The sequence below is a fragment of the Meleagris gallopavo genome, chromosome 26 (assembly GCF_905368555.1).
Source record: "Meleagris gallopavo chromosome 26, MGAL_WU_HG_1.1, whole genome shotgun sequence".
Classification (NCBI taxonomy): Eukaryota; Metazoa; Chordata; class Aves; order Galliformes; family Phasianidae; genus Meleagris; species Meleagris gallopavo.
The window spans coordinates 118,141-143,219 of NC_139429.1; the positions used below are offsets into that span (position 1 = coordinate 118,141).

The 25,079-nt window shown below is 41.7% G+C and overlaps 1 protein-coding gene and 1 long non-coding RNA gene across 5 annotated transcripts in view; one reads left to right on the top strand and one right to left on the bottom strand.

The window, feature by feature from the left end:
- Positions 1-23,784, top strand: part of SIK2 (salt inducible kinase 2) — a 44,704-nt gene extending 20,920 nt beyond the window's left edge. For 2 of the 4 annotated variants that reach the window (XM_085209300.1, XM_085209303.1), the window contains 11 exons: positions 4,187-4,311; positions 5,860-5,983; positions 8,841-9,061; positions 10,337-10,489; positions 12,601-12,765; positions 15,372-15,600; positions 16,152-16,418; positions 16,553-16,716; positions 17,721-17,834; positions 18,462-18,553; positions 20,005-23,784. In XM_085209300.1, coding sequence (XP_085065426.1) covers positions 4,187-4,311; positions 5,860-5,983; positions 8,841-9,061; positions 10,337-10,489; positions 12,601-12,765; positions 15,372-15,600; positions 16,152-16,418; positions 16,553-16,716; positions 17,721-17,834; positions 18,462-18,553; positions 20,005-20,593 — 2,243 coding nt within the window. In that variant the 3' untranslated portion in view covers positions 20,594-23,784. Of the gene's footprint in view, positions 1-4,186; positions 4,312-5,859; positions 5,984-8,840; positions 9,062-10,336; positions 10,490-12,600; positions 12,766-15,371; positions 15,601-16,151; positions 16,419-16,552; positions 16,717-17,123; positions 17,215-17,720; positions 17,835-18,461; positions 18,554-20,004 lie in introns of all 4 variants that reach the window. The other 2 variants (XM_085209302.1, XM_085209301.1) reach the window with 2 other exon arrangements.
- Positions 1-25,079, bottom strand: part of LOC146542744 (uncharacterized) — a 60,589-nt gene that overhangs the window by 6,090 nt on the left and 29,420 nt on the right. Inside the window, exon 3 of the long non-coding RNA XR_014879697.1 lies at positions 7,813-7,956. This is a non-coding gene — a long non-coding RNA (uncharacterized LOC146542744). The remainder of the gene's footprint in view (positions 1-7,812; positions 7,957-25,079) is intronic.

The following is a 25,079-nucleotide window of genomic DNA, read 5'->3' on the forward strand; positions in this document are numbered from 1 at the left end:
ATATGGTCTCTTGTATTCCAGAGAATTAACATAGTTCTATTACATATTTAATTTAAGGTTAAATTTAAGTTTAATTTAACACCGGGTTAAATTGGTAAATGAAGTGTAGATATAAATGTCCAGTGTAATTACTTTTGAACTAAAGTAGTCTTTCAGAAGACCATCTTTTCCTGCTACATATTGGAAGAGGGTGTCCCACTCGTGTGATTAGGTTTATCTCATGTGCATGTGAGAATTTCTAATAAAGTAAAGACCTCCACGTTGTGCACACAGTGCTCTGCTATTGTCAGATGTCTCTGGGAATATGTCCTTTGTAGCTGACGTACTTTAGGATCACTTCCCGGATGGATGAAGATCAAATAACTTTTTTTCTGTGAGAGGAATTACAGGAATGGCTTGGGAGAGTTACTGGCACCAGATTTAGCTCTTGCCATTGCTACAAAAGTAGTAGAGTTCATTTACAGTGTACGTCGATACAAAGCAGCCACTTGCCTAGCTGGTTGTGTAAGCCAGCCTGAGTATTCAGAGAGCCTGCAGATCCAAATTAGAGGTTTTTCTTGGTGTATAATGGAGGGTTAATGCAACCAAGATAAGCTTTTTTTTACCTGTTCAGTAACAGTGAAGTTACTTGTGGTGGGTTCAGCCATTGGCCTGGCTTCTCTAAGGGGTCTGGACAACTGAAGTACATCTTATTTGGCAACTTTGGGTTGGACCCAGAAGTTCCAGATATGTGGTCAGGTAGATAAGGTAGATTTTTCTGTTTCTATATGACCTTACTGTGACTGACAAAGTAGCTAGTATCTGTATTGCATTGGCTTGCATTGGCCTGGAAGGACTATCCTGCTTATTTTTAGACCTGATCTCTTATAAGGCAAACTCAGAAATCTTTAATATCTATTTCACAGGATGACTGGTTTATTTAAAAGAAAAAGCAAATTCCCATCAGTTGATGAGATGGTAATGAAGTGTGTGTAGAGTACTGGGCTCTGTAGTTTACAGCTGAGGAAAAAAAAAAAATGCATTAGGCAACTGTTTATGAAAAGAAATGGGATCTAGCACTTCCCTTTATGCTTTGAGGTATCTGGGGGACTGAGATGTTCCCAGAGCACATGATGTGGATTAGTGGTGGCAGAAATGTTACAGCAGAGCTGTAGCGTCAGATTTCAGGCTGCTGAAGTGCTAAGGAAGAAGGTTTCAACAAAGAGGGACAATTTCCATTCACTATGCAAAGAATGGACAGGCACTTCAGCTATGCTTGCTGTGTTCTGAGTCACTGATTTGGTACCTGAACTAGGGTCAGCCTGCTCTACTCCAGCATCCTTGGTGTAATGCTGGTATGCTCCTTAGCACCCTCAAACACCTGACAAATTCTACAATCAATCCCTTGAAATTCCTAAATAAAAAGAAGTGGTTTAGTCATCTTGCAAAGCACTCTTCGAGATGTGTTTACTATGGAAGAACAGCACTTAGAATTGCTATAAGAGAGGTGAGCCGTGTGCGTTGTTGTAATTAGCAGTTCCTTCAAGATTAGACTGAGCTTTGGAAAGAGGAGGCACAAAATAAGGGCAGAAAGGTATGAGCTATTTGTGCATAACTGGGAGATCTACAGTTACCACTGCCTACCTGAGTCTATTACCTCACAGTGCACTGCCCACTGTTGAGACTTCCATGCTGAGAGCTGTTGGTTGCGTAGTCTTGGCTCTCCATAATTCCTCTATTATTTCTAATTAGTGCATTTCATTAAAGACAACTAAGAATATCCTGCTTAGAACAGTGGTCCTTTTTAACACAATAAAGATTCAGCACTGCAATGTGAGCAGTGAAGCAGAGATGACGAAGGTTGTAAAGGGGTGCTCTTGGTAATAAGAATTAACCTGGGGTACAAAAAGACTTGGGATCTCCTTTCAAGTCTTGCTGATTTCTTGCTGAAGTCATTAGTGAACTCATAGTTGAAATAATTAATAGCAACAGTCAAAAAGCCTATGAGGTCATGCTGCTGTGTGTGTGTGTTCCAGATAACTTCTGAACCTGCTGACTGACTGAAACCAAATTTGATGGAGTTTGTGTCTTATTACATACTAAAGAAAAATCTTGAAAAGCAAAAAGTGTTCTCAAAGACTCTTAAGTTTTGATGTTCCTGATACTGCATCTTCTGCCTGCATTATATGTTATGTAAATTGCAGGCGTGCTGTTCAATAAACTGCAGCTCTGGTGATTTATTAGGAAAGCAATCAAAGACTTCTAGCCTCAAGCTCCTCTAAAGCAATTACATGCTAATGTTAAGCCTACTAAATTTTTCTGTTTAGTATTTCTGTATTGACTGACTTTGAGGGTTCTCTCATGCAGTGACACAGAGCCCATAAACCAAAAGAAGCACCAGCAGTGCCCAACGTAGCATCTGCTAACCACAGTGTGTATCTGTACTACTATCTACTGATTGGCAGCACCACGCACTAACATACCTCTGAGTTAGGCAGCAGCTAATAGGACTAAATCAACAGACTGACCACTGCATATCAGCACAGCTGACTTTCACAGCATTCCTCAAGTCACACCAATATGCTCTATTACTCTGTGGGAGCTCCAATGGTAAAAGCGTTATCACTATGAAAAGAAACGCAAAGCAACGTATAACCTTCTACTGCATGCTCTGCTGCAGTGTGGGGGAAAAGGGCAGGGAACAGCTGAACCATTGTTCAGGGATGAACACAAACAGCATCACTGTGCTTGATGGTTTTTGCACATCAATCACTTGGTAATGTTCTGTTCTGTGGTTCTTTTGGAGATACAGCCAACTTGTTTGTGAACTGAAGCTAGTTTGCCTGAAAGTCTTAAATCCAAAGAGTACTTTCCTTATTATCAGATCTCTCACCTTGAGGACTTCTCTTTTATTTTAGTATTAACAGCACTCGGGTGTTGTGGTATGTATGGGGTGTCTGCAGCACAGAGGGAACAATGAACTAAGAGAAATGTGGCTCCATTAAATTCTATGGGAAGTGGAGCTGGGATTTTGACTCTGTGTGAATAGGTCTATCCACGCAGGGTACTTCAGGGGCTTTTATTAAAAGCCTGAGGAGTAAGACGAGCCTTGTATTTTAATACTGAGTAATGCTGTTGAAGCAGTGTGTTCGGAATGGATATCTACAGTGGATGTAGGAGGTACTTAATTTGCTTTATTCTTCATTCTTACTGCCCCCTTGATGTATGAACCAAGCAAAGAGTGAGAGTGATGGCAGGAAGTAAAAGGAGCTGGAAGGTCTGTGCTGTGAAGATCTCTGAAGACTCTGAGAAAGGTGAAGTGACTGACAGGAGAGCTACAGACCAGATGCAGGGGAGTTTTAACACCCACATGGAATTCTGCATTCTGAAAATGATCAGCCTCAGTTCAGTAACTAAGCCAGCTTCCTCAATGCTATTGTTGTTTGCTGTTTTGTAAGAAAAAAAACCATGCAACTCAGGAAAGCAGCAACAGGGTAATCTGCACCATTTGCAGCAGGCTCTTTTCTGGCTTCATCTCTCTATTCAGTTGTGGCTGTCGTTTCATATTTAATTATTGGATCGATATCAATAATGCTGAAGTCCGCAAGTCTGGTTTCATGTTAAGCTGTAGGAAGCCTTTTGAAAGAATGGCTCAGTTGTAGAGTAGTAAGGTTTACTGAGAGACTGAAAGAGCAGTGGGCAATCCCTGGAGCAGAGCTTCCTTTCTTACAGAAGGCTGTGTGTGCTTGTTGCTTTAGGCAGAGTTCCTTCCTCCCATCTCCAAAACTGATGCTTTTGTTATCAATTTTGTTTATTCAAGGCTAGAGAGTACCTAAAGAAAGACCAGGGAACCTCAGATTCAGTACTATGGCTTAGGTCTCTCTTCGCAAGTAAATACAGATGCGTGTCATTTTGTTGAATTTTAGTGATAGCTGTTTATCAACTCAGATTTAGCAAACTGCTACAAGTTTACTCAAAACTCCTATAGGTGTTGTAGAATATTTTAATGATTATGCCATTGTGGAAATAGCAGTATAGGACATTCAGCGTTCTAATAAATGCTTACAGTGGGAATAATGATAAAAGGATTTATGATACAGCCTTTTGTGAATGAAGGTGAGCTTTCAGGCCCAGACCATGCCTACGATTATTTGGTGTGTCATGCAGCTGGCTTTTGGAGTGACTTTTCCCCTTCATTTCTCAACAGACTTTGGATTTGGAAATTTCTACAAGAGTGGTGAGCCCCTGACGACATGGTGTGGAAGCCCACCATATGCAGCCCCAGAGGTCTTTGAAGGACAGCAATATGAAGGACCCCAGCTGGATATCTGGGTATTGCTATTTTATTTACTTAATTTTAACTGGATTCAAGTCAACTTTTGGGAAGCTGGAGTAAATGAATTGCCTTTGAGTTTTCTTAAGCTGCAGGCAACTGTTCTTTTTTAGGTTTATTCCTTGACATGCCATGACTTGTTCTCTGGTTTGATCTCGTGCAGGATATTCTTGCAGTGTGTACGACAAAATATACATATATATACACCTATATACACCTGTATACAGAGCGTGCATTCCTGGGAAGGGTCATCTAGAGGATAAGTGATGTAAACTATCAGAGATCTTCCCCAAGTTAAGCAGAAAGACTCCCAAAAAGAACTATGATAGTGGAGATCATGAAATAATAATAATAATAAAAAAACATTATCCAATTCTAATGCAGAAACAACATTTGATTCCCACACTATCCATATGCCTGTTAAATGTACGTTGTAGATCTGTGTAGGCATACCAGAGGAAAGCCTGCATCTCCTGCAAAAGCTCCCTTGTCTGAATGCATGAAATTTGCTGTTTCTGTGCCTCTGGTATTTTCTGCGTTAAGAGGGGACTGAACCTGTTTCTGAGGTTGATGGGACTCAGAGCAGCTGAAACACAGAGGACATAGAGAGATGATGGCTGATTTCTTCTCTGAGCAGCGTGTTTCTGAATCTGTCTGTGTACTACTCAATGCAGGAGGACAGAGGGAGTCACCTTCATTCTTATGCAATTGAAAAGGGACTAAGAATGAGCCAAAGAAGTTTTCTGTGCCCTTCATCTGTTGTCAGCCTACTTTGTCATTCTAAATTTTTATTTATTTACTTTTAAGTTTAATATTCTGCTACTTAAAAGACATTCACTTTCTGAAGCAACCAGACACATTACAATTTGGCAGCCTCTGCTCTGGTATTAGGTTTGCTGTGATAATATTACACACTTCATAACGTAGGCACTGACATTTTCGCCAGAGCCTGGTAAGCAAACGGTGCACAGAAGGTCACCTTTCAGCTGCTAATTAAAATGATGCTAGTTCTTTTAACAAAGAAACACTGTGCTTCTATGTACATAGATGCATACATGCATTTGTCTATAAATGTTATCTCACACACACGCATATATATAGAGAGAGAGACATATATGGGATGCCTCTTATCCAGGTTTCTGCAAATTGGTAAATGTGAAACGTTTCTTATTTTCAGTGGCTGTTGTTTGAGGTTTGCTTTTGTTTGAATGACATTCAGAGCAATAGTTTCTGATTCTTACCTTAGTTTGGGCTTGCTCTGCAAGTCTCATTTGGTCATCTGCCACGAGCTTCCTGCTAGCAGCCAGGGTCTCCAGCATGTTATACTTCAACTTACCTGCTTATTGGCACCAATACTGTAAGCCTAGCCACTTGGGGTTTAGTGTTCTAAGGTCTAACAATCTTCAGAATTCTAACTCTACTTTGTATAAATTTCCTGTTTCTCTGGGACATAATTTACAGATTCTTCTGTGACAGGATTTGGCTAACCAAGCCCAACTACTTTGCTTGAAGCCTGAAAAATGAAAGGAATGTTCTCTTTCTTACAGAGCATGGGTGTGGTTCTTTATGTTTTGGTCTGTGGAGCATTACCTTTTGATGGGCCAACACTCCCCATACTGAGGCAACGAGTTCTAGAAGGAAGGTTCAGGATACCTTACTTTATGTCAGAAGGTAATGGTTTGTCTTATATTCTTGCTATGTTAAACTTTGATTAAATTCTAGAATAATCTCTGTTGCAGTATAGTGAAGGTGGTATATCTGCCTACCAGATTACAGTACAGCAAATTGTTTCTCATTCTGCAAAGAAACACAAGTAAGCCTAGGTGAGCTGTATGTCTTTGTAATTAGGCTGTGTATGGGGCTGCTGAATCATGGCCTGAACCTTTGATTGATCACCTGAGGCGAGCAATGAGTCAGCCATGGGAGCACAGGTGAAGGCAATTCACCTGTGCTGCAGGAAGGGGTGGAGCCTGGCTCCACCTCTCCTAGACCCATTTAAGAGCTGACTGCCAGTGGGGAAGGATCTCTCTCTGGAGATCTGCTCCATCAGGAGTTCATCTTGCGAGCCCAGGACAGGGTGAGTGACTTTCTCTTATTTCTCCAATATAAATTCTATTAGCCAAGCTCCTGGATATATATCTATACCATCTGTATATCCATTGATTAAACACCATCTGTATATCCATTGATTAAACAGGCTGCTACTCCTAGACAGGCAAGCCAGCCCATTCTTCCTGCAGATTGCAGTGTGGCTTGCCCATGGACAAGGAGAAATTTGAAACAGAAGGTGAAGGATCTCTCATTCTACTGTGACCAGGAATATGGGGATGTAGGGGGAGAGGCACGCTTGTATAGCAATTAACTTTCATTCTACAAGGCCATAAACATTGTAATCTGGGAAGAAAATATGCTGACAGCAATATCACTGTCATTCCTAGGTTGTGGATTGGGCATTTGACAGTATCTGCTAAACAAATTGTGTCTGCACAACCAATTCATATGCCAGGTTCTTGTACTTGTGGCACTCCCAGATGCAACTGACAGATCTCTGCCTTACCTAACTGCTCCATCTGCTGGGTTTCACTCTGCCACGTGCCTCTCAGAGGAGAACAAATTGGGCCATTTTTGCACACAGTTCGATGGTGTCCTTCAGCTTCCATTTATTAAAGGGTCTCTAAGCCTGATTACTTCAAAAGAACTTTTCCTGAATCAAATCCCCTTTCAGTATTCTATTTTTTATGGGATTTTGTTTGTTTTAAGGGAATTAAAAAGAACTTTTCAGTCTGTTGTTCAGCATTCTGTGGTGCAAAACATTCTGGTCCTCCCCTTTTTCATTCTGGTGGTGTTTAGTGCATACTACACCTGAAAATAGCTGCTACTGTACAGCTGATTTGGTTAACTCAGTTATTTGGTTGCTTTTAGCAACATTGCGCTGCAGCAAGCTCTCAGCTTCCTGGGCACAGTCTGCGGCCTGCTCTGAGCTGTGCTGTGTTTGTGACTTTGCTGACATAAGCATGTGAACTAGATTCAAGAACCTCTGTGCAGGTTGCAGCTGTGAGTTAGGAGAGGACAAACTGAGGGTTAACCATTGTATAGGAATGTGAGTAAGGAGAGGACAAGATAAAGGTTAACCATTGTATAGGAATGCAGGTAAGCAGGATGTGAGGCCAGATAACATCTCAAAACTCTATTGTAAACTTGAAGAAACATTACACAAGAAATGGGTCAGCATGGGATTACTTCTGTTGAAGACAATGAGCCTTCATCCCATGACCACCAGAAGGAGACCCCCACTGCCCAGGGCACATGTGCAAGAGGGAGGGACCATATGCTGATGGGTTCTCAGAAATGTAACGAATATGTATACGAATTCTGGGAAAATCATTGATTACGTATTAGTTCGGCCTATATCTGTACCAAAGTTTTGCCCTACATTGTGCAAGTTAGGTGGATCTATCCCCCTTGCACCTGGTGTCTGCGCAGCACTGAATAAACCATACCTGCTTTGTAATCTTGAGTTACAGAGTTTGATTCTGCACATCAGCTGTTGCTGTGATTGAGGTGCAGATGGGCTGTTTCACTTCCAGCTTTGCAGCTTCCTTTGCTGATCACATGGTGATGCAGGGGGTGGGGAGAGAATTCGCCTGTTAGCAAAACATGGAAACCAGAAGAGATCAACAGGAGTAAATAGCCAGAAATCTCTCTAAACTATCTGTCCTAAATATCTGAATTGGCTGGCTCATAGCATCTTCTGGTCACCTGGAAATGCAGGGCAGATTGGTAAGCTTACATTCATTAATTTATATTGTTATACTGACTTTTTATTGCATGAGAACTGTGTTCATCTCTTGTACCCTCATCTCCCAAAACCCAACTGAGATCTCTGTGATCACTGTTTTTAGCACTGTTGAACATGTAGTGGTCAGAAAACAGCGATGCCCTGGTATATTCAGAATCACTGTGGCACCTAAAGCACTGATTGTGCTTTGATCCTGGAATTAAAACAGGTAAAACTGCTCTTTGCCATTGGCTACTATTCACAGCCACAGATACGTTTTGTGAGCATTGGGGTGAAAATCTTTGATAGTATTCAATTTAATAATAAAGCTTACTTTTGCCAACCTCTTGTTCCATGAGCCTGGACAGGCTATTTCAAAATGCTGGAGGAAGATGTTTGTTCCCCCACACACATTTCACAGAGGTTTTTGAAGCTTTATTAGTTAATGTTGGCACTCTACTTAGGAAGCACAAGCAGCTTCAAAGACTTATTAAATGTTACCGTGCTCCTTGTGTAGAAGCTATGTAGATGTAATGGCACTGTGCTTTAAAGAAGCTGGGTCTTTTTTTTTCCCCCCTTATGTGACTTTTAATCTTGTTTTCAAAGATTGTTGTAGCCCTCAGGAAATGTTTTTAGCACAGAAGTCAGGTAGAAGAGAGGCAGCTTCCTGTTGTCACCCTCTTTTGGGAGGTGTCAGGTGAAGATATGCAAACAGTAAGCAGGCTGGTAATGTGTTTTACTCCCCAACAGATTGTGAGCACCTCATTAGAAGAATGCTGGTCCTAGACCCATCCAAACGGTTAACGATTGCTCAGATTAAGGAACACAAGTGGATGCTGATAGAAGTCCCTGCCCAGAGATCTGTTCTTTATGCCCCAGGACAGGAGAACCAGCCTTCTATTGGAGAGTATAATGAACAGGTTCTCCGGCTAATGCATAGCCTTGGAATAGACCAACAGAAGACTATTGAGGTAAACCAGACTCGAGCAGTTGTCCATGGAAGGGGGGGGGGGAGATCACAGAGGTACTAAGCAGTTACATGTTTCCTTCCAATCCCAACCTGTGCATCTTACCAAATGTAAATACTAACAGACTTCTTGTGGAATTAACACAGTCATTTCCTTATATAGTGGTTGATGCTTTTAACCATTGTGGAGCTGCACTTAAGTACTTCCTGCCAGAGGAGGCTTCTCTGCATTATAGAGGCCTGGCTGCTTTTGCTTCTAGTGATTTGGGATGGCCAATACATTCAAGAGGTCACTGAGCTCAGTCACTCCTCTGTTCTTGAATTTCTGAAGGCTCGGTACTGCTCCTGAATGTTAGCTATAGGTACTGCTGCACACTGGAACGCCATGAGCCCTCGTGACTTACAAAGGCCCCTATGCTAAAGCTGAGGCTTTCCTTTTGTTGGAAATATCCAAATAATTTTTGTCAGGACGGTATCTCTGATAAAAGCAGATTTTAATCACGATTGCAATGGCAGGCATCCTGCAAGCAGAAGCACCCCTAAGGACACAATGACAGCTTTTTGTACCTTGTTTCCCCCTTTGCCTGTCCCCCTCCCCTATTTCCCCATTGGCTGGGTACTCCAGGTTCATAATCTTATCAAAGTTTACATTTGTTAATTGGTGTCAGTCAGTAGCCATCCTGTTGTTTCTAAGATGTCTCAGTGCTCTTATTGTTGTATTGATATGGTGATTTTCTTCAAAGTCTTCCTTAAACAAAGAGCACGGGGTGGGGGGTGGGGGGGGGGTGCGGTGCAGGTGATGCCAGGCCTTCCAGTGTCTCTTCAGGCGCTTCTTTCGGCATGCCATCGCTTGTTCTCTGGTTTGATCAATCTCGTGCAGGACATTCTCGCAATGAATATGACAAAATATACATATATCACCTATATACTGTGCGAGCGTTCCTAGGGAAGGTTCATCTAGAGGATAAGTGATGCAAACTCTCAGAGACCCCCCCAAGTAAAGTGGAAAGACTCCCAAAAAGAACTATGACAGTGGAGACGATGAAATAGAAAACTATTATCCAATCCTAATGCAGAAACATTTGATTCTCACACTTTGCTCAGCACTCCAATTTGAAACTTTCTCAACTCCAGAACAATGTTTGCATGCTGTAAACCCCTCTTAAGTATCTTTTTTTTTTTTCTTCCTGAGATGACAATTTTTGCTGCTTGGTCTCACAGAACATAAAAAATAACCTGTATTTGACTGCACGTAAACTCTTACACTTTTCTTTTTCAGTCACTGCAGAACAAGAGTTATAACCACTTTGCTGCTATCTATTACTTGTTAGTGGAAAGACTCAAATCGCATCGAAGCAGCTTCCCTGTAGAGCAGAGATTTGATGCTCGCCAGCGCCGCCCAAGCACCATTGCTGAGCAGACAGTAGCCAAGGTGAGGTCTCTTTCTAGGCATATGTGAAAGCTGACTGACTTCATTCTGAGGCCCAAAATGCAAACAATAGTTTAAGCTTTAAACAGATATTCGAGTGCTTTAACCTTAGGCTCCCATTTATTCCCTCTGTTCTCTTTGTTTTGCTCTTAACATACCTTTTGTCCTAGGGGGCAGCGCTTTTTTGGCAATATGGTTAAAGAGAAAGCTTGTGCTTCAAAGTGGAACGCTTCTATTTTTAAGAATTTCTAAACTTTTGCTTGGAAATCAATGGTTAAAGTGTTGGAGAAATACAATCTGTGCAATGCTTGGAGTATCTTTAAAGTGATCCACAAATAAACCACTGAATTTATGGAGGGCTCTGCTGGCATGGGGGCTAAAGCATGAACACTATACAGAGTGCTTTTAAACACAGACAGTCAAAAAAGACCTGTTGAAAATAAAAATATTTTTTCACCTGCTGTTCTCTAGATACACTTTCTGTCTCCCCTGAATTATAGAGGTACCCAAGAGAAAATAGCATTGATCTGTCCGGTTAAGAAACCAATTCATTGTGGTATTACATAGCAAATATGAGTATTACTGTCATGAGACTCTTTGTTGCTCAAGACTCAGATATGTTCTTAAATAATGTCACTTCTGCTAAAGCTTGTGGCGTTTTTTCCTCCTGTTATGCAGCAAAGAGACTTCTCAGCAAGGCTGCAAAACCTCTGAGCATAGATTACAGAGCTATTGGGATAACTAATTGATTTAAGTCTTAAGAATTTGTGTGTATTTTATTAGCAGCAGTTGTGTGCTCCCTACATCTGGTGCCAGCCCATCCATTGCAAATGGCTGTCCGCTTAGCATCCCTTCTAACTATACTGACTGTTGCAGCACAGGTTCTGCGGCTATTCAGTCTACTTCTTCCGTTGTGATTTTCTTCAGAAAGAAAGGTCATGCAGAGTTTATCATGTCATATTCCAATAATACTCGGGTATTTTTTTAACGTGTTCTTTTGTTTCATTAGGCTAGACACAAAAGTAGAGCTTGTGATTTCTATTAATGCAAAACTGGAAACGTGAAAGACTTGATGACTCAGATTATTGTTATTTCAAGAAAATACGCTCTCAAGTTTATGGCCTCCTAGGTACTGTACTGCTGCTGTATGGAACAAGTACCTGGGCCCCGCTTCCAGGACAAATTGCAACTAGGCTGCTCCTGTTTTGCTTAAGACAGCAAAACGTTATTTGTTGTTAAGTTCTGCTGAAATTAAAGCCAAACCACCTCAACTGTGAAAACCCAAGTCCAAGCAAAATCTGAATGACCAAGATTAATACCAGCTATGTTCTTAGATAGAAGATCTAAGGACAGAAAGACATGGTATTCAAAGGCAGATTATTAATTATAAGATGTATTAAAAGTAGTGAAGAAAGATGAGCAAGGAGAAAGAGAGAACCACCTAGAAGGTAGTTCATTATTGTACCATGTTCAAGTTTTCTGTATTCTATAGCCACTATTCCTGCTTTTTCTCAGGACTGCAAGCAATTGTGCAGTTATCATGAGCAACAACATAGCTTGTGTTTACACATGGTGGCACCACAGGCTCCAGTATAAGACTGCTTGTTCTATTTTGGATAGACAAGTTCTGTGTGACCTGCGTGTCAGGAAAACAATGGCTTTCACTAGTTGTTCATCTTATTTTCCTAATTTTGCCATGCTTGCCTTCATTGAGGCACACATCTCCTTTCAACAGTTTTGTTCTATTCTTTCTTATGGTTTGTTCAACAGGAGGCAGTGCATGTTAGAGAAATCATTGAAACCAGCCCTGATCCTCTTGGTAATATTTACGGAGTTATATGTATAGAAAGGAATTATAGCATGTCATATGTAGGAGGGACCAAAGAGTCCCACTTTCCTCGTTGCTAGTAAGTGCTCAGCTTCAATAAGTAGTTAGTGTAATGACACTTGTTTCCCCCCAAATTTAAGAATGTAATGCGTCAAGAATGAGGAAACGAATTCTAGAGTTCTGCTTTGGAGGTGGGATGGGTATTGTTTATTTTTAATTTGTGATTTTTGTACACTGTTTTCTATCTAAAGCTGTTCAGTTTTTGGAATCCTTTCATTTCTTTTAGGCACAAGCTGTGGTGCCATCAGTGAACTTGTGCTCAGAAAACACAAGGCTGCTACGGTCCCCAGGACTTCCCCCCACCTCTGGAGCAGAGGTCTTTTCATTCCCTCCGTCCAACTGCCAGACGGAGACGGCGTTCATGGAAGAAGAAAGAGTCAACACACCAAAGGTACACCCTAGCTTCACCCTATTGTTGTGCCCAAATTCAGTAAGACTAATAAAACATGGCTGCCTTTTAAATTACTGCCTTGCACTTTGTACAACTTTATGAGGCTCAGTGGCTGCTTCTCCAGGTCGGCAGCCCTTCCTACCAGTGCATTGCTCATCCTCCAGACTAGGAGCTAGACTCTGCACTCCCTGCATGTTCTTTGTGCTGAAAATCTAGAGCGACCCACTCACCAAAAATTCAGACAAATGAGAACAGGAGGGTATAATGAAACCTTCAGCTGGCAATGGAAGCTTGTGATTAAGTCATTAATATAGCTTTTAAGTGTAGTATTTTATATGCCAATTTCATAATAAGCTAGTCAAAAGAGTTGCATTTTTTTTTTTGTTTCTGTTGAACGGTAAATAGCCTGCAGAACCTCCAGTCTGTCAGAGCCTACTAGAATTTCAGCATTTCAGGTAGGTTGTAGGGCTCTCAGATGGGCTGCTCCTGTAACTGGAAATGCCTGTAAAACTGTTTTTTGTTTTTTGTTGTTTTTTTTAAAAAAAAAAAGCTTGTCCCATCTAATAGGTTCTGCTTTCTTTGGAAGACTGTATGCTTCCCGCACCTCCACAGTTAACAGATTAAGCTGACTCATCTAACGTGATATGTCAGCTCTGCAGCCCTAGAAATGTACAGTTACAGCTCAGCTCTGAAGGGAGCCACAGTCTGATGCATTTTGCCATCCAGCTTTGAGGTCTGTGACAGTACTCTGCAGGGTATAAGTGAAATGCATGGCAGCACGGGTACAACACAGCAGCTTTTATGAGGATATCGCTCAGAAGAACTACAGTTGTGAAGTGTATTGTTCCTGTGAAATTTTTGTTGTTCTCTCTCCTATTATATCACATTATAACTTTAATTTTAGCACTTCACATTTTTCCTGCTATCAGGCAGGATTCTGATCTCAGGCTTGCCATTTTGAGAGTTTTACTACTCATTTGCTGAGTAGTCACTGAGAGCATGGTCCTGGTTCTTGTCAGTGCTTTAATTAACTCCATCTGCGGGTCCTTACAGTCTGAAAAGCAAAAAGTATTTCAAAGAGATTTGGAAATTCACTTTTCAAACTTTATTTTGTATGCCCCATTGCTTTTGCAGATGCCATGTGGCCAGAGTAAAATCAATAAATGGTGACTACAGTGGGGTGTCAAATCACAAATGGCTTAGGAATACTTCAGTGTCTATCTATTACACACTATGTGTGCTAAAACTTCCAAGCTCTGAGCCACGTGCCATGGTAAACTGCAAAGAACTGACAGCCCATGTGCTCTCCTTTCTATTCCAGCAGTTCACTAAATAATCTTTTCAGCACTACTGCTGCCAGGTCAGTAAAAGGCTTTTGAGTGAGAAAGTCACAAATGGAAAGTGTGCAAGGAAATCAGGCTTACGGATGTCAGCTACTATTTAAAATAGATGCAGCAGATGCAGAATTCTTCCATGTGAGAATCGTTATACTGAAGCTCAAATTAGAGAAAGCATTTCTCCGTACTGTTTTAAATAGCGTCCTGGAGTAACTGCAATATAGTCTGCTACTGGGACCATCTGTTAACAGCTACTATTAATGCAGTGAACTTTCTTTTCCAAATACATGTATTTTCAAAATACCAGAGAACTTTGTTGAATACAATTTATCAGTCTTATGTAACATCACCTACAGCAGTGTAGTTTTTCATTAAATGAATGTACTGTCTCATTCATATTTTGCTCAATCTGAGCCTGCCAAAGCTTGTGCAGCAGGATAGTACTCAGAGCTTCTAGAATATTGCAGAATGCCGACAGTGTATGACATGGGCGGTGGTCCTCAACATGCAAGTAATTGCATATGGAATTGGTTAAGTTACAAAAGAATTCAAGACAAAATGACTAAAAGTATTAAAAAAAAAAAAAAGTAAATACAGAAATGTAATTCTAGGAGTGTTTCAGATTGGAAAGGTCCAATATTTCAGTTTGGGAAGTAGTGCTAACTTCAAACCAGATGAAGTTGCTTGGAGGTTTAACAAGCTGTGTGAATTCAAGAAGAGGGCTCCACAGACTCACTCTGTTTATGGAACAGCAGTGTAAGTCCAATGGACTTCTGCTAGAAGGAGTGCATTTACCATATCATTCCTGAACACACTTCTGTAGCTCTGCAAGAACACCAGTTAATTAAATATAAAAAGACCGTTTTTTCATAGTTCTTATTTGATAACAAAAAATGAGCATTGGTAATTTGAATAAATGAGCACTGAGCAAAGGAAAGCAACAATATTGATAATTCTGTAAATGTTTCTATTTGTGGCAGAGCTGGCAAAAAAATAGTTTGCTTCTTTGGTTTAAACAAGAAAGAAAGGCCATGGAGAACTCAGTGCTGTGGAAATGAGTATTAAGATTTAGGGAGTCAATAGCAAGGAAATGGCATTGGTGATACCACCTGGGAGATTTGTTTTGTACAACTCTTCAGCAAAACTTACTTAACTCAATGGGATTTAGGGTTGCTGCCTTCAGCCTCCATGACAGGCAGAGATTTCTCACACTTTGGGATGCTGCTGTGCGCAAGTAATGGAAAGCTGTCTGTTCCATGTGGTAATTAGGTAAATGGCTGCCTGCTAGATCCTGTGCCTCCCATGGTGATTCGGAAGGGATGCCAGTCACTGCCAACTAGCGTGATGGAAACCTCGATCGACGAAGGAATAGAGACGGAAGGCGAGGCAGAGGATGACCCTGCGCAGGCATTTGCAGCCCTGCAGGCAGCTCGCAGTGGGAAGCGGCGTCACACCCTGGCTGAGGTCACCGACCAACTAGTGGTGGTGCCAGGCACAGGTATGGGCCTTACACACATCTCAAGCATGAGATCAGTTCCACACAGCCCCCAAACCTGCTGAGCAGGCAGTATGAAATCAGAGCAGCAATCAGTTGGCTGTGGTCATGTACCAGTAGCAATGGGTGAGATCCTGTAAGTTTGCTTGTGCTGTTCTCACATAACCAAATGTCCCCAAGCCTTTAATCCCCTAAAGACATGCTGGAGGAGGAGGACAGGGCATGCAAAAATCCCCAGATTCTTGAGTACTGCACAACCAGCAAGGTGACAGAGCCTTTCAGCTTAAGCTGTGATCTCATCAGGATCCTCTGCAAGGACACTGACTGCACGCTCAACAAGCCACTGAACATCACCTGTATGGTGTCTTATTGCTGCACTCATGTAAAAACCAGTAGTAAGAAACCCCAAGACATTCCAGTGCTGTACATATTATGATTACTTCTATTGTTTCGTTTTCTCTAATGGGGGAAATGGCAGGAATAGGTTGAGCCCATGGCACTTCCTAATTACTGCTGTACTTTCCTTCTATTTTGGCTTTTGGTTTTTGGCACAGGGAAGGTCTACTCTTTGGATGAGAACTCCTCTCTGGGCAGCAGCATAGAGTCAGAGTACGACATGGGGTCAGTGCAGAGGAATGTGGGCCTGCTGGGCGATGCCCCTCCACTGAAGGATGTGGTGCAGCTGGCAGCACCCTTCCTGGGGCTGCGGCCTACCAACCCCGCCATGCAGGCTCTTGCGTCCCAGAAGCGTGAGACCCACAACCGCTCCCCTGTCAGCTTCCGGGAGGGGCGCAGAGCATCGGACACTTCCCTCACACAAGGTAAGCATGAGGCCCTAAACTTGCTGTGTTCCTACAGGGCTCTGACTGCACCACAGCTGATCTTGTGCTGCTGTGCCAACCAGACATGAAGTAACTCATTTTCTGACAAGGGCTTTTGCACGCCTCTTCTACAGGTATTGTAGCATTCAGACAGCACCTCCAGAATCTGGCACGAACCAAAGGAATCCTGGAGCTGAACAAAGTCCAGCTACTGTACGAACAAATGAGATCAGAAGAAGAACCCCTTCTGCCATCAGCTGCCCCCCAGCTTCAGGACCTTGCTACCAACTCTGCACAGGTACCACCCTTAGCATAGCTGTTCTCTCCAGGTGCATTGCTGTGGGACAGACTGGGAGGGATGTGGTGCTATGGGGACTCTGAGGAGAGCTGCTCATAGAACACATCTCCTTTCTCTCCTCTCTGGCTCCTGCAGAATGGAGAATGGGTACTTGCAGGTTAGCCTTTATACTCTTGGGGTGTCTGAGACAATCTTGGCAGCTTTCCAAATCTGATATTTCATTATTACTTTTAATTTGAATGTTTCAGATTTAACAAATCTCAATTAACTTCTTTCCACGTTGGAGTTGGCCTCCATTATATATAACTTTAAGGAGTGCAAATGCTATGTGATAACAGCTTGATTTGTGTTGTGAACGGCCAAATTGCTCCTGCCAGTTCCCTAACTATGTGTTTGGAATGGAACAGGTCGCAGGAAATAGGAATGTGAAATCTCTGTCAAACCCTGTGAATGAAACGGGCCAGCAGCACACATGCACTGCAAGCACCCATGCTCCAGGTCAAGCCTGCTGTTCCTTTCTGACTGCTGGAAAACTTCAGTTCTGACAACAAGTTGTAAAGTTTTCCCAAGAATTTCTTGCTTGCTATATGCATGCCACAGTGCTCACAGTGTTCCCTCCCAACCCTGTACTGTGCTGTGCATGTCCTTCCCAAGTGCTATAGAAATCTTTTTGTGTTCAGTTCTGAAGCTGTGCAACAACAGCTAACTCGACTCTGAGCATGCTTTTGCACAGTTTACTACCACTTTACAAGGACAAGCAAGTCACAAAGTGTTATATATAATGTGGTTTTAGTCACAGATGTAAGCCCTTGGCATTTTACAGCACAGATAGCTCAGAGCTTTGTCATGTGGGCTGCTCAGCATGCAGTGAAAGCGACGGGTGACACCGGGACCCAACTCAAATGGCAGCTATGGAATCTCTGTCCAGGGGAACTCCATAAAGAAAGGGTTTAGGCAGAAAAAGGTTTTTCTGGGGATGAAGCTTTTCCTTCTTCTTTCTGCAGGAAGAAAGACCTCAGCAGCAGGAGGCTGCAGCCACTTTCCCCAGTGGTGCACATACCCCAGTGTTATCCCGACGGCAGAGCTTAGAGGCACAGTACTTGCAGCACAGGCTCCAGGTACCATGCCTTCCCCACCAATCCCAGTCAGGCACTGTGTTCGCATGTCTTTGGCCTTTCAGATCCCATTATTCTTCTTGAGTCAAATGCTACCTTAGCAGGGAACAGCTGAATTTGAATTTATGCTGTATGTTTCTTCTATTGCACAATGACCCTAATTATGGAAAAATCAGGCTGTATTGCTGGAGTTTTCCTACTTGTTCTTTTACTGTAGAATGTTATTAAAGCTATTTGAGGTGGCTGCTAATAAATACCTGTTATCTGTGTTGCACCCTGAAAAGAGGATGCATCAGGATCTGAGGAGGCTCTACCCAGCTTCTGTTTCTCTTCCAAACTCCCCCTGTCCCGTCCCCCCCCCTTTTTTTTTTTTCCCAGCTTCTCTTTCAGTTAGGAAGAATTTTTTCTATGGACTTGTATGATACAGTTCATCATCAAAAATGTTCTTTTTCCAAGGGGTAGAAGTCAATAAGCAGTGATAGCTGTGGTTTTAAACAGCAGCTCTAGTGGCAGCTTCTGAAAATGAAGGTGGACACTTAAGCCATCATTAGGGGAGGCAATCTTCTTTCAGTTATATTCTGGACTGAATTTGAACAAATACAATTTAAAGCAGTGCTACCTTTCTTGCAGAAACCCACCCTACTATCAAAAGTTCCAAACACTTGCCAGCTGTACTGCAAAGAATTGCCCCGGAGTCTGGAACAGCAGTTACAGGAGCACAGGTAAGATTTCAAACTATGCAGATAAGCGACTTATCCTTACTCTCAGTAGTAATGAAAGAACTGAGACAGACTCTGTCTGATTAGGAATTCCTTGAGAAGGAAAATTTCACTTAAAAATTGTTAAGGTCACGATTCTTAAAAATAACTTATTTAATTAAAAAAAAAAAAAAGACAACAATCCTACCTTCAGTTAACACATTGCTGTGCTGTTAGCTCTTTGTCAGGTAATTCTACTAGGACACAGGTAGACTGAAAATGCCTGCATGCTTTGTTTAGTGCCGGTGTGCAAAGGGGAAGCATAGCAGAAAGTTACTTCTTGCACTGTTGTACTCATCTTTTCCCTTGCCCTGCCTGCCACTCACTACACATTGCTTTTCTTTATGGTGGGTTAGAACATGGCTCATTTCTTTCCACCTGCTTGAGAGCCCTGCATTCATTTAGATATTTTCCCCCCTTGTTCCTATGACCTAGTAATCTTACTGTGAAGAAAATGAGAAGTAAACTAAACTTGTCAGTGAAAATTCAGAAGTGATGCTCCTTAGAAAAAGTTACTGTAGAGGAAAAATAAAGGAATGAATTAATTGGAAGTGTACTTTCATAACTGTTATAATGTATTATGGCAGACAAGCTTTTAATTGACAACTTAAAGAGCTGTAAGGTTTTTATGAGCTCATCATTTGGTAATTATTAAGCAAGCAAGGTAGATACTAAACACATGTTAGTTTACTAAATTTTGCTGAGGAATTGGAAAAAGAGAAAGGAAAACAGCCACCTAGCTACATGCTTTATGGAACAAAAAGATTAAGGAAGAGAAGTATGAAAATACTACTTGATTTCAAGGAAGTATGTAATCTAGAATTGCTTTATAGCTCACAGACGCTCCTGACAACTGATTAATCCTACTCAAGAACTTAACTGACAATACTGACAGTATTCAGAGCAGCTTGGTGTACATTTATTCAAGACTAGGATGTCTGTGCTGGGAAACAATAGATTCCTTTTCCGAATGCTATCAGCATATGTCAATAGCGGGTTTCCTATTTGTGCGTGCTTTGGGAATTGGCTGGCAAGAGATCTCCCCTTTGTCATATCACAGGAATTTTCAAAGGTAGCGATGTAACCTGACACCATGTTGAAAATTCTTCCTGTTTGTGAGGGGGTCAAAGCTGTGAAGTTTTGTAAAACTTCACAGGGAGGAGCGCACTTCAGATAAAAGGAATATGGGGGAGGGAAGCTTTGTTCGCTTCCCTCAGTAGCTGGAAAAGTACAACTGTTCCGTTCACAAGTTCCACACACTAATTTTCAATAAATAAAAAAGGTTGACCAGGAATTTTCCAGTTCTGCCCTTTGTCCCTGCTGGAATTGTAGGAGTGCAAGTGTAGCAGCACTGATGCTAGTGCCTTAACACTTGAAAAGGTAAAAAATAATTGCTGTTTCTGTCCTTGATTCAGGCTGCATCAGAAGAGACTCTTTCTCCAGAAGCAGTCCCAGCTGCAGGCCTATTTTAACCAGATGCAAATAGCTGAGAGTTCATACCCAAGGTCAAGTCAAATGCCACTTTCGTGCCAGGAGGAGCAGCAGCCATCAGCGCAGCAGCAATCAACCCAGTTCAGCCTCCAGCAGACTCTAAGCCCTGTCATGGAGCCTTCCTCAGAACAAATGCAATATGATCTCTTCCTCAATCACTACCAGAAAGTACAGCTGGATCCACCACCACTCTCCCCGCTCACCAGCTCATCACAATTGTCATCACCAATTCAGGTGCAGCAGCCGCCACAATCCTTACAGTACTCCTATCAGACTTGTGAATTGCCTGTTGTCCCCTCTTCTGAGCCAGACTACTCTGACCAGTGCCAGTATTCAATGGACCCAGCACAGCAGAGCAGTGTAGCATTGCCTGACAGCCAGGGCTGCTTGGCAGCCCAGGAGCCACAGTCAAACTATGATGCATTGACCCTCTCAGAGCTGCCCGGACTCTTTGATTGTGAGATGATGGAGACTGTAGATCCCCAGCACAGCGGCTATGTCCTGGTGAATTAATACCATGGGTGTCTAAAAAGAGAGTGGAAGCCAGGGTGGACGGAGAAGCGTGTAAATTTTTGGCTTTGTTCCAACCCTAAAGTTTCTGACCCTTTGATCAACAAGGGAACTAAAAATCCACCTGATCAGAAAAAAAGCAGGAGATGGCTAGAAGCATGTGGCCTCCAGCTCCTCCTCTCAGTGGCTGGGGCTGGACAACAAACAGTTCAGCTTGGTCCCATAAAGAACCAGTTGGTGTAGAAGGAGAGAAAAAAAAAAAGTTTTAAAGGAAGTGGCCCCTTCCAAAAACTTTGATAGTCTGGCAGTGTTCACCTAGCATTTGCTAGGAGAAAGGAGAATGAATGCATATTGCATTCTATTTTGGCAATAAAAGCAATAGTTTTCATTGAAATTCAGGCTTACTTTGAGTCTGAGCTGATAGCAAGTAGCATACTGAGCTGAAGCAGTAGTGAGGTGGATCCAAAGGAAAGTTGCATTTTGGCATCCACTTTCTGGCTAAGCTACTGATCTGGGACTGCTCTGTGGTAAGTCTAAGAGATCACCACCTCAAGCAGCCTCTGCTTCTTCCTGCTAGCAAATAAACAGTTATTTCCCAAGCCTGCCAAGGAATTCTTAATTGGTCACTAAGGGAAGCTTCTGGATATTTGTTAAGTAATGTACTGACTTGATAAAAGGACACTTGGAACTGAGCCAGGGCATCACAGTGTTTTCTAGAGAGCTTTGGGTGGGGCTGAGAATACTGAAAGATCAAGGATTAGGTAGCAGAGGGACGGGCTAAGAAGGATGCTGAGAAGGATCAAGAGCTGCAGCCAGTGGCATCCAGAGATCCACCTGGGTGGTGTTGGGAATCACCCCTTGCTGCAGACAGACTGCTGTGGAGAGTTCTGTCTTGGAGAAGTTCTGTTCACTGGAGAGGATCTATCTGACCTTCTATGGCATTTTAGGAAACAAGCAAACTGTGTTTTGAATTTGCAGTATGTGTTGCTGGTGGTTTATTGAGCTTTGTACATATGGACAATTATTTACAGTTTTAGAACTTAATGAGCTTAAAAAAAAAAAAAACAAAACCCTGTGAAGTGATAGTGCTGTGCCTTTTTTCAGTTCTTTATCAAACTATATGCTTTTTTTTCTGAAGAAATAGACAGTACCCCATCTACATCCTTGCTACTGCCACAGTCCCTTCAGAGCACATGTTCCACTATGTGGAATGTAATGTTGAACTTTATTAGTGTTTTGATTGTTTCAGTATATACAACACTGAAAGTATTACAGCAATATTTAGCATCAAGAACTGTTATGTACTACTTCAACAAATACAAAATTCAACCCCAGAACTTCCAGTCAGGAGTTGTTAGTTGTAGGATTGTTTAGGAATTTGCAGTAAGTTTAGATCACTAATTTGGGGCTCATCTCAGGTCTTCAAATGTTCTGGGATATTGTCTATCTTTCTCCTGTAGATGAAGCTTGTAGCCAGACAGTTTCAGCCCTTTTCTGAACAAACTTTAAGCACAGCTGCAGATTCATTAAAGCACAAAGAATGTTGGAGAAACTGTGCTGATGGCACATGTAGAGACCACTGTTTACTGGAAAATTTCTCTACAATCTAAGTTCGAATTTAATTTAAAGACTTGGACACTACAACTGAAGAGAGTGTCTTCAGGACATGCAGTCACTTAAAATGGATAGACAAATGTTTTTAGTGTTTTTACATGCTGTAGCAAAGCACAGGCTTGGACAGAGAGCAGGAAGAAGAAAAGAAAAAAATTACTTGTGACTGGCTGGGTCTTCAGTGCGTGTCAGACCATAGATCCTGCTGAACTCCAACAAGGAGTTCTCAAAACTGCTCTCTTTCACCAGAAAGGTGAATTATCAGCCAGCATTTACAGCAATAAGACCACATTTAATTGTGGAATAGATTTCAGTCACTGCACTGTAGGCTTTGTGAAGGAGGGAAGAGTTTAACAACTGACAGAAAGTACCTTCACGATAATGTGATTCTACCTTGTTTTCTGTGTATGACAATTAGAGATGTCATCACTGTTGATACAGAGCCTGCTCTGATACTGCTCCAATTCAGTCCTAAGTGCTCAGCTTCTACCTCTGATATCAGAACAATTCTCAAGGCAGGAGCAAAAGAAAGTTTAAGGAACAGCAATCACATCTGCACACTACTTTTTTGATACAAGAGAGCTGGTAAACTGTTGTTTAAATAGCTGAGATAGACATTTCTTTTTGAAGGGAATTCACACAATTAAAGCTTTTTCTGACAGTGCAAATAGCTGCACAACACAGAAACCTCTGTGCCCCCCTGAAGTACTGACAAAAGAACAGGAAACAGATGAAAACCACCACAGCATAAGACACCAGGCATATTATTATGGCAGAAAAGGAGGCCAAGAAGTCCTTTCCTTTCATTCCTTTTCTGTTCTGCAGTTCTAAGATCAGACAAGTGCTCAAGGAACTATGCAGCCAAAACTGTCACTGGGACACACACAGCTATGGCAACAGGCCCAGTTTTGCATCAAGAGCTGGGTTACTGCCAAGCCTATAACCACTTCCTCCCTTCCTCTCAAGAGCAGAATTATTCTTATGCGATTCATTTATCAGAATGTGCCAATGAGTCTAAGCTCATCTGAGCTTTGCAGTACTGCTAAGGGGAAAGCTATGGAGTTTTTGAATATAGTTTAGACTGTTACCCTCAATCACCATCCTATGTAACATTTCACGCAATTTCCTTAAGTCAGTTAGAATAAAAGGCTTCTAATGCCTTTTAACACAGCAGAGTATCCACTGGACGCCACTTTGTAGTCATGCTACTTCAAAGTAGTCCCTTTGTTCAAATCTGTTACGTCTAACATTAAAGGACAGCATACACTACTGTTAAGAGTAATTATTAGCTTTATTATCTTGTATTACAGGCTCCTTTGAAGAGACCTTGGTGCGATGTATATGGGGTAAAAATTTCATATGGAGAAAAGTGCAATATATGTGTGCGTGTGGTACGTTCTTTAATGTATTTTTTTAAGGAGTTAGAGGGTTTAGTCTCTGCTTTGGGATAAATGCACTAGTATTGTGAGCTCCAGTTTGGTAAGTTCATCTGTAGTATTTACATGCAACTGATATGCTGGACTCTGTGAAGCAATTACAGTGTATTGATACAAAATAAAGAATACATACATTTCATTTTCAAATACGTAGTGAGCTACCATGGCTTCTGCTGCTCAGTGTCCTTTAACAGCCTTTTTATATATTGTGTCGCAGTTATCTCTGACACACCAAGCTTCAAATCACCAAAAAGAAATATATAAAAAAGCACCTACTGCAAAGGATGGATTCTCTAGACTGAAGTTGGCTTCCTACTGTTTTAACACACATGGGGTTGTTGATACTACAGAGTACAAGGCAAGTCAAGAAAGCATTCTAACAGTTCCATAAAGAAAATGAAAAAATTGCATGTCTTTGTCTTCTTTGCTTCCGGAGCAGGACTCCAAAATTGGCAAGGTCAGTGGTATATCAATTTGACATCAAAAGAGGAAAATTATTCTCAAAATTCACTATTACTTTTGTCATTACCCTATATCAGTCAGCATAACTTATCCAAAAGCAGTTTAATGTTGATCATATAATGCTAATTCTTGAATGCTGTGTGAATGTTTCATGAAGAATAAAGAACCAGGGACAATGAAGTCTTTTCCAGAGACTGGAAAGCTTGATGCTTCAAGATTCTTACAGTACTTTGTACTTACACTAACAGAAGACTTGTTCAAAATGACTTGAGGTGAGATGACAAAACAAGGAAAAGTAGGCAGAAGTTTTCCTTCTGTGGAATCAGAAGCAAGATTTGCACTTGGCCTGAAATTGTCCTATTAGTTTGAAAACTCCTATTTCCTGCTCTTTCCTTCCTCTGTACTGACAGTAAGACTGAACTGGCCCACTAAAGACCTAAGAAAAGAAGCCCCACTCTGAGAATTCAACAAGTTATAATAATTTATGAATTACATCCCATTCACTGCTTTCCTTGAAACTTTTTACCCTGTGCCGGGTATAAAAGGCTTTCTTTGAGCTTAAGACAATCTAGGACCTTCCTCTTAAATAAGAAGCTTCATCTTTCTACAACTATAAGCAGCAGCAGTGAAAAATTCAGATTATTCCTCTGCTTGAAGCCCTACACCACTGTCCTGTTGAGGATGAAAACTAAAAAATGAACCACACTGCTGCAGTTCTCTTATAATTTAAACTGAAAGCTTATGTCTACAGAAAAATTGGGCAACTCCGAAGAGAGAGACTGTGGGAAAGCACAATGCCATGCTCCAAGTAGAAGGAAAGTTGGAAACAAGATCAGGTAGGGAAGTAGGGAAAGCATTACATCTCAGCTTCTTCCACAGAACTGCAACAACAGATACATTACAGGATAGGTCACAGAAGTGCACATGTGATAATATCCCAAGATTTCTTTCCTTGACATCTCTAACATAACTCCTGTGAC